This window comes from Epinephelus lanceolatus, chromosome 1 (genome assembly GCF_041903045.1).
Source record: "Epinephelus lanceolatus isolate andai-2023 chromosome 1, ASM4190304v1, whole genome shotgun sequence".
NCBI classification, from domain to species: domain Eukaryota; kingdom Metazoa; phylum Chordata; class Actinopteri; order Perciformes; family Serranidae; genus Epinephelus; species Epinephelus lanceolatus.
The window spans coordinates 38,191,219-38,202,570 of NC_135734.1; the positions used below are offsets into that span (position 1 = coordinate 38,191,219).

The following is an 11,352-nucleotide window of genomic DNA, read 5'->3' on the forward strand; positions in this document are numbered from 1 at the left end:
GAAACATGCAATATTTACATCTAAGATCATAGAAAAATAGTCACCCAAGTGCAATGATGTCCTCCAAGATAATATTTGTTTTTCTGTTTCAGTTATATATTGGGGGGGCATTTTGGGCATTGGTGGGGGGGCACGTGTCCCCCTCAATGTACATGGTGACTACAGCCCTGTCAGCATTCATAATTAGGCTGCAGTTGTCTGGGTGTGCAAAGGTGAAGTGGCTGGTCTTGTCATACAAAGTTTGATGGAGTGTCAACTGGACAATATGGAGATATTTGCATCTTGAAAGCCGGACTACAAATGTGGATAGACAGGGAGAAACACACGCAAGCCTAAGACGTGGTAAGATACGATATTCCTCACTATGTGAAGTGATATTTTATTTTTATTTTTATTTAATTAATCTGGATTTATAGCGTGATGGGATGACAGCACAACGATGTGTGTGTTATCACTAGAAAGCTCTAGTCCTGCGCTTTCATGTGATATGCATGGTATTTCTGTGCGAGCCTGCATTCACGAGTAATCCATCCAAGAGTAATGTGTGTGCAAAGCTGTATGAAAGCTCTGTTATACATCATTTTAGTGTAACTTTATCTTTTTTTTTCGCTGTGAAAACATTGGACTACTGACAAATGCTTGGCCTTGTCGGAAAGTTATAATTCCGCTGTTTCACGTGATATGCGTGGCTTCCCGCTATGACGGTCGCGGAGAAAATCAGTAGAGAAGAACAGGTGTGAATTTGGACGCACTATGCGTCGTTCGGGCCGATAGGGTTAAATAAATATAACAACAAAAACAATATCTGCTCTGTCGTTGCAGAGCGCAGTGAAACAAATCTATGAGTTCACACAGCCTCTCCTCCTGCCGTCTCCATCCTCTGTGTGCAGGGGGCGTGTCAGTCACTCACACTGACACTAGGCAGGTAGCAGCTGCAGCTGGGGGAACTCTTTATGCTACCAATGATTTTAAGTTATTAGCTGTTTTTGAGATGGTCTTTTTCACTCTTATCAGTAAAGCACGGACAAAAAGCATCAGTGGTGGTCTCGACCGGTCTCGTTCAAAAAACCTGAGTCCGCCCAGTCCGAGACCGAGAAAAGACCGAGTAAAAATGCCCTCGATTCCGAGACCCTCAAAAAATGGTCTCAAGACCAAGACCGATCTCGAATACTACAGCACTAGGAGATAACATGATGTATTTTTGTCCAGTGCTTTGAGTGTTTGCTTGTAAAGTGTTTGCATTGGGGCAGGTGTGACAAAAATAATTGAATGCATGTATATTTTTGCCGCATCTAAGGGGAGCTGGTTTCAAATACACCTAAAATTCCTTAAATTGAATCTTACAGTGTTACACACCTGCTTTACAAGTTGCTTAAAAGTATTCTGATTCTCGTTTCACAAGATGCCACTATCTTTGCTTAAAAACAGCCATGTATCTTATTACTTTCACCAGGGGGGCATGAGTTGGGCCATGGCCCCCTTTGCCGTCCCTCTGCGCCGCCCCTGACGACGATACTTCAGCTGTTTCCTCTAAACCCGGTCTCTGATAGGAAGTGGCTTCTGCTGCTGATACTTCCTGTAAAACGTGGCCTCACCATGGGGAGGAGTAGATTCTGAGGCACCGAGAACTCCAGCGAATCAGCAAAACAATGTGTTTAAACTTGCGTCTTGTTACCTGACGTACAAGGTAAGGAAGAGATGTGTTTGTCTCCTCGTCCTCCGCCCACCTCCTCTCAGTAACTATGACGCGGACAGCTTCAGGTAAGGAAGGAGGAGGACGTGTCCAAACATGGGTGGAGAATGTGAGCAGGTAGACGCACCCTGGAGAGTCCCTTCATGATATACAACCTGGCATGAACCTGCTGCGACGCAGTCACTTTGAATAACCACTGTATACTGACACGATCTCTGCAAGAAAATACACGACTCTGCTGCTTATGAAGGAGATGAGGTGAGTTCAGATACAGATTTAATCTATTCTAATTTAGCAATTACATAATATTACAGACATTTATTTTTCTTGAGTTCTTCCTGTTCCTCTGTAGTCTTTAAATCCGTTTTACATTTCTGCAGCTGAGATACCCAGAGCCTAACACTGTTACAAGACTCAACAGTTACTGCAGGACTCCGTGTTTTTCTGTAGTCTCAAACTGATTAGTCGACTAGATTAATCAGCAAGTGTTTTACTCACGGTTAAATTTATCAGATGATGAATTGTTGAAGTTATTTTTGAGCAGCAGTTAAATGGCTCCAGCTTCCTGTTTTTAACTCTGCAGTGATAATGAACTGAACACCTCTGGGTTTTTAGACTTGTGCGGACAAACAAGCTATTTGAATAATTGTGGTTGTTTTAAACAGATGTTTTAAGATCAAGATCGAGATTAACTTCATTGGCCCACAGGGTGAGAAATTTGTCTTGGGCTCTACGTCCATACTGCAGCCATAAAAATATGACATACAACACAGGACAACAAAAAGATAAATAGATAAAATGCTAAAAAATACCTGTATGAAAACTCCAATCATCATTATATAGTGTCAGTTCTGGCTTTACAATTAAATGATTAGTGGATTTAACAAGACAATAATTCATAATGCCTACAAAACATTTACGCAACCAACGACTTTAATTATTGCTTTTGTTTCTGTTTTGCTTTTGTCTTTGTGTTAACATATGTGAAACTGAGGTCTGATCATTATTGTGTATGAAATGTTATGAGACTTTTTGTGTTCTACACTTTCAGCCTTTTTGATTATTTATTATTTAATGCATTATGTTATTTATTCCTTTTCGTATGCCTTGTTTTTGGAGAGTCATTAACAAGGACTGAAATAAATGCACAACTACTACTGCTCCTAAAATTATCACTTACTTACTTAGCTGCAGGATTGGAGTCACCAAAGGCCAAATGCTGGTTAAATATGCAAGTGGCTGCTAGATAAGCTTCACTCATTGGCCAAAAAAGAGTCCACCAGCCACAGTGGCAGATGGACAGAAAGTTCATTTTCAACCCTGAGCTGCTGATTATTGTCTTGATTAATTAACTATTTTTTTTGTCTATAAAATGTTAGAAAATAGTGAAAATGCCCAAATTGACATCTTCAGGATGCTTGTTTTGTCCAACCAGCACTTCAAAACCCAAAGATATTCCTGTAATTATCATGTAATACTGTAAATCCCCACAATCTAGAACCTGGAGCAAAGCATTGTTTGGCATTTTGTCTTAGAAACTGAAGCCGTCTTTCAAAAAGCTTCTCAGTGCACAAGTGATACCTGACTGGAGTACAGAGAACAGACATTTGATGCAGCAATCTTCTTATATTGTTTGTGTGATGGTGTTTTCTTTCTCTAGCAGCCTTCCCATCATGGAAACACACACAGAAACACAAAGGCCGAATAACGGACAGCTGATTTTTGTGCCTCACAAGGACACAATCCGTCTGCTGGAGGTGTACGTCAAGCGCAGCCTCAGCCTAAATGACGGGGCACTGGGGGACAAGAAGGACGGGAGGAAAGAAAAGTGGGTGACATTGCGGAAAAAGCAAAGACGGCACTCCAGCGACCCTTCCCTTCACCTGGCCGAAGGATCAGACGATCTGGAAATTGGTACGTTTAGTGCCATTGAACCTCAAGCAGATCAACCCAAGATCCGTCCTGAAGAACCGGAGAAACCCGCCAAAAAGCCAAAGAAGAATAAGAAGCCCTCGCTTTGGAAAAGTTTCCTTGGTTTATTCTCTCGGAAGAGTAGCGATGAAAAAGATGAAGAGCACGACAGTCCATCGGAGATCCCCGAGGTCTCCTCAGCTGAAGAGGACTCTGACCCTGCGATCACCTGCCTGCCCACAGCTCCAGTTGCTTCCCAAAAAAGGAAGTCCATGAGGAGAAAATCTCTGAAGCGAAGGTTCTCCAAAAGGCTGATATCTGTGACCAAACCAACTAAACCCTTTAAAGATCTCCACCCTGCTGACATCACCCGAGTTGAAGGTAAGAGTTGTTTTATAAGAAATGTTTAATGTACCCAGAATTAGAGGGAATCTATTTGCTGTTTTTGCAGAAGTACATTTACAAACTTTCCTGTCTTTGCAGATGCGGTCAGCGTGGAGCCGACGTACTCGTACTACGAGAAGATGTCAGAGGAACTGGAAAAAATCGTCCACGAGGTTAAAGAAAAAGAGGAAGCTGAGCCGCTCTCTGATGGTGAGACACGGTTTCTCTTTCCTTCATTAAATGTGGCAAGTGCACGACAATTTGAATACTCTAAAACAGAACATTTGGTGATAAAATACCACCAGACAACAAACAGCATTTCTCTGACGAATGTAGTTTGACCTACATTTGAGTTGTGGAAGCTGTGTTGACTTTGTGAAAATAGGAAATGTATCAGCATCCTGTCGTTTCTCTCGGCCGTGCAGCTTAGCTCTGTATTATTATAATAACTCAAAAATGACATCCTGTTCAGCGTATTGATTCCACCTCCTCTTGCTTTTGTTTTCTGTCAGATGAAGTACTCAACCGAATCATTGCTTTGACAAAGGTGGAGGGCGATGCCATCGATGACAAGGTTGGTATATTAGCTGATGAAACTCTGTGTTGTGTTCAGTCACTTAGGGAATATTTAAATTCAAGTTTATTTAAGTGCCTCAGAGAGAGTGTGGCTATTGATAAGATTATGCTATTAGTTAATTATAAAAGAATTAACAATGGTCAGATCAAAGTAACACACGCATGAAGTGTTTATGTGCTTCAGCAGTTTCAACAGAGAGCAATTAAACGCACCAATAAAGATATAAACAGGGTTATAAAGGCAAGTTAATAAAAGGTACAAACTCCACAACACAGCTTCATGTTAAAAAGAAAAGCCACTGTTTTATACGTTTGTAGATGATCATTTTTTCTCAGACGTCCTGAGTTACTTTAAATTTTTCTGGTGAAACAGTTCCTATTGTTCTGACCTGAGCTTCCTCTCTGACCTCTGCATGAGTTCAGTCATTCGTCACGCTTTTGGGAAGCCCCTGAGAGACAGTGTGCGATACTGATACCAATAGTGAAAGTATCAAGAGAATCACAAGACTTGCTTTGATAACATGGCGTGTCATGTTACTGCTTTGTTTAACGGACTGTTGGTCTGACAAACAAGCAGTTTGATGACATCACCCTGGGCTTCAGTAAACAGTGATTCAGCATGTCTGGGTACTTTAAGACTGATCTGATTTGATTAATCAACAATTAAACTAATTTCTAGTGAAAGTATTAAAGGGAAGCTTTGTTATTTTTCAACCTGGATCCTATTTTCACATGGTTTTGTGTCTAAGTGTCTCATGAGAACAACAGTTTTTTAAACTGGTCCAGTAGTGAGCGACAGGGCTGCAGCTGGCTGTGGTGTAAAAGGCTGCAGTGTTACCATTAGGGCATTTGTGCACTGTCAATTTCTGATGACTAAAAGTGCTTGTTTTGCCACTAACAGGCTCAGATTGTGTTTATAAGTGTCTGACAACATGATGGGAACAATCTCTACAGAGATAGACCTTTTGTTTAAGGGTAAAATCTTTTTTATTTAACCTGATATCACCTTGCCGAACCCACCAGACTCCATTTAAATAAACAATAATTTTAGCATGTATAGAGTCAGCACATTTTCACATCTAACTGCGTGAATTGAGGGTTTATTTCAACCAAATCAGAGTTGCTGAGTGTTAGAACAGTGTAAAGATGAATCAAGATGGTTTCTATGAGTTTTATGTTGTTTCTGTCAACTTTAAATGAAGTTTTGTGTGTGATAAAATTGCTGTTTATTTAAATGGAGTCTGGTGGGTTTGGCGATAGCGATTTCAGGGCTGTTTCTTATTAAACCAAAAGGATCTTACTCTTTAACAAAAAAGTCTTTCTCTTTGACATGTTGAATAATGATCCGAGCTTGTCAGCTGTGAAAACAAACACTTAGTGGACACAAATTGACAGTGCGCAAACGGCGCAAGTGTTTACACTGCAGCCTGTTTTGCGACTGGTGTCCCCATCTGTCATTTAGACACAAACACATGGGAAAACAGGGCCCATGTTGAATTGTGCTTTAAATGTGTGATTGTTAAAAGTTAAAATGAGATGAAATTATCATCATCTGTTTTGCCAGTCACCTGAAAAAAAAACGAAAATATAAAAATGTATGTTAGCAGTGTTTATGGTGTATTTATCCTTTCACTGAGAGCGTATGTTATCCCTTATAGGGTAAAGTGCACCGTATTTACTGACTACCTTCCTCTCCTTGTCTCCTCCAGCTGAAAGACAACCCCACCCTGAGCAACTTCTTCACGAGGATGTCATACTCTTCCTTCCAGAAGTTGGCTGACGCGTATCTCGAAACAGAAGCATCTCCGACCCACAATCCTCCAACTGTCCTACCAACTGCACCTGAGCTGGTCAAGCTGGCTTTCACGCTCGACTTTACAGCGAGGATAGCCGGGCTCTCCAAACAAAAGCACAGCATAGGCCACATCACTGGCCTGGGAAACCGTTATCTACAAGACCGATTTGAATACCAACAAGTAAGAAGCGAACCCCATTGAAAAGACATCAGAGAGCATTAAACACGAGAGAGAGACACATGATGATTCTGCTTGAATGTAAATATGTGCTGCATATCTGTGATAAGAACAAATAAGAGCTTTGGTTTCAAACTCTTTTTGTCTTTTCCAGGCATGTTCTGATCATCCAGTATCCGACAGTGACGACTGAGAGGCAGCCATGCAAAAACAAAACTACCACTGCAAGTGAAGCGTTGAACTTCTCTCAGCACCTCACATGTGCTTAAGGATGTGTTGCAAGCATGAACTTCCTCTTTTAAGAACACAGTGGGCTACTTTACACACAACTTAAGCATCTAAACAACAGATTGTTGCTGTGTTCTTTTGATTTTTACAGTTTCGTGATAGAAAACTTGTGTAATTCTGCTGCAACAGGATGTTTTCTGAAAAAACGGTTGAATGGCTCTGGTAGATTTGAGCCTGTGGTGTTGACTGATGTCTCACATGAGGGATCAACTGAGAACATAAGCACAGTTGTACTACGTGTAGCAATGTTTCAGTGACACTAAAAATGTGATGCTTTTTTTTTTTTTTTTTTACAAATCCACCTTTAAATCCTGTGCTTCCTGTACTTTGATTTGTAATGATAGAAAAGAGACATGCAATGATGTATATAAGCTGAACACCTATGTGCAATATATTTTTTTTTTTTATATTTTTAGGATTGCAAAATGAGCAAAACCTTATTTAATAGAAGCTATAATGTTTTATAATTTATATGTTTGTTGATATGAATGCTGGCATTCATTTTACATTGTCAAATAAAATATATTTAATGCTCAGATTTGTGCTTTGTTTTTTGTTATTTTGAGCTCACACCTCACTGTCAGCTGTCACTCTTTGGTTATTGAACTCACATCTCTTCAGCTGTGCAAGAAATAATCATCAAGCTCTAATGCTTATTTCCTGAATGTGAGTTTATCAAATAGCAGCAGGTTAACACTGCAGTTGCTCCTGGATGGGAGTGTCCCTTTCTGTGTCTCTTAGTTAGGAAGTTGAGAATCTTTAAGTTAAGATGGCATAAATTCAAAATAATTGCCGGAATTGGCAGCAGCACTGTTGTTAGATCTGTGTGACGATAATAATGGAAAAATAATGGTTGAAATGCGACTTGAACTGTGTGATGATGCTTTGAATTTCTTGGACCATGTATTATGGGTGTGTAGGCCTACTGACTGTCAAGTAGATGGATTAATTACTAATCGTCTATTCATCCATTATATGGAACTGCTCGGCAAGGCGCGCCCTCGACAGGTCCTCAGGCTATCACAGGGCTGACACACAGAGACAGACAACCATTCCCTCTCACATTCACACCTGTTTAGAGTCACTAGTTAACCTAACCTGCATGTCTTTGGGTTGTGGGAGAGAGCTGGAGTAAACCCACACTAACACAGAAAGAACATAGAAACTTCACCCACTTGTTGTGAGGCCCCAGCATGCCTGCATACCACCCCTGTACGTCATCCTAAACTGAGATACAGCTGGATTTCAGAGGAAGTTCCTGTAATGAGGTCACAGAGATAATGAGCAGTGTTTCCCAATCTGGGGAAAGAAAGGAGCTCACAAGGCAGTGGCGGAAGGTATTTACGATGGGCTCCAGTGCGCGCTATTCTCAGCTCAACTCAAATTTATTTATAAACCACATTTAAAAACAACTCACGTTGACAAAAGTGTCGTACAAAAGGAATAAAATGCTAAAAACACATACATGAGAGGCAACATAACTGTCAGGTACACAGCTCACCCAGGCATGCGTCAGGGAAAACCACATCAGGGGGACTCAAACGCTATGAATGAATAAAAGTAGGTTTTGAGCCTGGACTTAAACGAGTCAATGGAGGGGGCGGATCTGATTGGGTGGGGGACGCTGTTCCACAGTTTGAGGGCAGACGCAGCAAAGGCACATTCACCCCTGAGCTGAAGTCTGGAGCGTGGGACAGCCAGGAGCCCCAGGTCAGCTCAGGGACCTGGGCGTGGAATAGGGGGTTAGAAGGTCTGCGAGATAAGATGGGGTCAGACCATTAAGGGCTTTCACAAAAACAGAAAACCATGATGGTGGTTTGAGGGCATATATAGAAAATTGCACTATTTTTGATTTAATGTGAGTTCTTCTTTGAACACGGGCGTATTTAAAGGTGGCAATCGGGCCCCTCTACCCCATGGGCCCCAGTGCAAGCACACTGCCTGCAGTGTCTTTATTTATTATTAAATTTGAAGCCTCATGTAACAATTAAAAAGGACCTTGGAAAGACAAACAAAATGAAGTGTGCTGTTTCAGACTTTAAGTTGCTGTTTCCAGTGAATCACCGAATAATTTAACCTCATCTGTTTTTTAAAAATTCCAAAAATCTGCCTTTGTTGCAGCATGTCACCACTGGTAGAAATATGCAGCAGGGGACAAAGGTCAGCAGCAGCCAGCGCTTCATTTTAAGAGCTCAAAAGCTCAAAGGTTCAGAGGCACTGCTCAGTTAGATAAAACCTGCTAGCTGGTAAAAGCAGAGGAGTAAATGAGACTGATTCTGCCACACCTCTGTTATCTTACAACATACCTCCTGAGCTGCAGCGCCAACAACCTGCAGCATGAGAATGTTTTTTTAAGGACATTCCTGTTAGACTGACTTTAACATGTCACGGCAGTAACAGCTGCAGCCATCAACACAGCGTGAGCTGATCAGCGGCATCAGTAATGTGTGTTGGTGTGAATTAGATTGCAGAGATTGTTTACAGCATCTATAATAGATTCCCAGATGCTAGGTAATTATGAGAGGTGACAGTCTGTCACTTGCGTGGTTAAAGCGTGCAGTGATGGCTCTCACCTGTGGAACAGGTTCCCCTGCAGGCAGGAGGCCTTTCCACCAGCACGGAGGGCTGCTCTATTATCCTGCCGTGACAGAACTAATGGGCTCACAGGGGATTCCTGTGCATTCAGCAGCACAGTGTTATGCAACACATGTACTCACGTAAGGGAAAAGAGATAGCAGATGCAATGAATGCATGAAAACAGTCGTCCTGGTGTCCTCAGTCACTGCCATGTACAAATCTAGTTGGTGTTAATGTGAGTTGTGCAGCTGAATCCTTCCGTTCATGTTTCTTCACTTATGTTTGGGTCGTTAAATTTGTGGGCTAAGGACATACCATTGGCTTATTGATCCCATTTAGGACTGTAAAACCCTTGGATGATATCATGTGCATTCAAAATAATTTCCTTTTAATTGAAGTTCCTGTGTGTCCCTCGGCTGACGCTGCATTTACAGCATCACATTGTTGTTTTGCTATTTCTGTTTTTCACTCTCCTGTCACGCCAATAGTGACGCTCTGGAAAATCACGTTTCCGTTCAGAGGAGTTGTTTGTCCTCCAGTGTGAAATGTGACGTTTAGAGCTGGACATGTCTAGTAGGTTGACACACATTCAGGTGACTGACAGGTGTGACAGAAACAGGTGCAGTGCAGGGGAGCAGAACTGTGTCACCAGCGTCAGTGACTCAGTCAGCTGTCATAAATCAATGTTGTATCCAAAAGTGAAATAACAAAGGATGAATTGTGACACAGCCATTGACTCACATTTCAAAACAACACGTAGCCTGATTCCTGGCTGTCATATCAGCATATTTGCTGTTTCTCAGCAGACTGATAGCTCATCAAAGCAGGAAGAGAGGTGTAGGTTATGCACTGCTGCACTCAGGTGTCCTTGCAGGCGCTATACCAGGCCCCTGTTTTATTGGCCCCTGTGCTTTAAATGCTGATAAAACTAAAATTATGCATTTCTCAAATGCTATGAAGCCTGTGGACACTCCTGATGTTATAACTGCACAGGGAGAGAAGTTAGAGGTTGTCACTTGTTACAAACATCTCATTATTTGGCTTGACGACTTCCTGTCTTTTAAACCTCAGGTTGATACTCTTTTTAAAAAGCTGAGGCTGAGGTTAGGGTTTTATCTCAGAAACAAGTCCTGTTTCTCCTTTGAAAATCTTACCTAGAGAAACATCTATCGGAGCTTAATTAAGTTGTTGCTTAATGAGAAATGTTATACCATTTACTTCACCTTTTTACCTTACATCTTTTAGAATAGATTTTAAGGTTCTTTTACTTGTTTTTACACAGTTACATGTGCACGAGTATAGGCATAACAACCTTTGTTAGTAATGCTTCAAAATTATGGAGTACCGTTCCAAAAGCTTTAAGAGATGCAGACTCAGTAAACATTTTTAGATGACAGCTGACAGCCTTTTTTGAAGTCTAGCTTTAATCAATAAATGTAGTTCTTAGATTGTTTTTTTGGCTTTTTGCCTTTATTTGAAAGGACAGTCGAAATGTGAAAGGAGGAGAGAGTGGGGTTGACATGTGGCAAAGGGCCACAGGTTGTAACTGAGTTCGCAGCTGCTGCAGCAAGGACATTGCCTCTGTGTATGGCTGCTTTGCCCACTGAGCCACCAGGTGGCCCTTAAATGTAATTCTTCTTCTTATTTTACCTTGACTCTTTCATTTATTCAGTTCTTACTGGTGTCTGTTCATTTTACCTTTTATTTTCTATTTGTTTATCATTGACTGTGTCCAATCTTGACCTTAAAGCTTTTGTGAAGCATCTTTGTTGAAAAGCATCTCTTGTATGAAAAGTGCTCTATAAATTAAGATTCTTATTCCTCTGATCATTATTACTTTAAGTTCGTGTTTCACAAGTTCGTCAATAACGTCTGTTTTCTTATAGCTCGAACTAACAATGAATTTGTGAACTGTCTCACCACAAAATCTGAGCTATAGTTACAAACATA

At 41.1% G+C, this 11,352-nt stretch overlaps 1 protein-coding gene across 2 annotated transcripts; it reads left to right on the forward strand.

Annotated features, from left to right (window-relative positions):
• The first annotated feature begins 1,584 nt into the window (after positions 1–1,584).
• LOC117256491 (uncharacterized) lies at positions 1,585–7,361 on the forward strand. 2 transcript variants are annotated; one of them, XM_033625932.2, is made up of 6 exons: positions 1,585–1,951; positions 3,357–3,985; positions 4,088–4,198; positions 4,501–4,562; positions 6,274–6,540; positions 6,692–7,361. In XM_033625932.2, the coding sequence occupies exons 1-6, from the start codon at positions 1,938–1,940 to the stop codon at positions 6,728–6,730; spliced, it is 1,122 nt and encodes a 373-aa protein (XP_033481823.1). In that variant the 5' UTR covers positions 1,585–1,937; the 3' UTR covers positions 6,731–7,361. The 2 variants fall into 2 exon arrangements, with proteins under 2 accessions (XP_033481823.1, XP_033481822.1); XM_033625931.2 differs by having other exon boundaries at positions 1,586–1,951; positions 3,354–3,985.
• Positions 7,362–11,352: the final 3,991 nt, after the last annotated feature.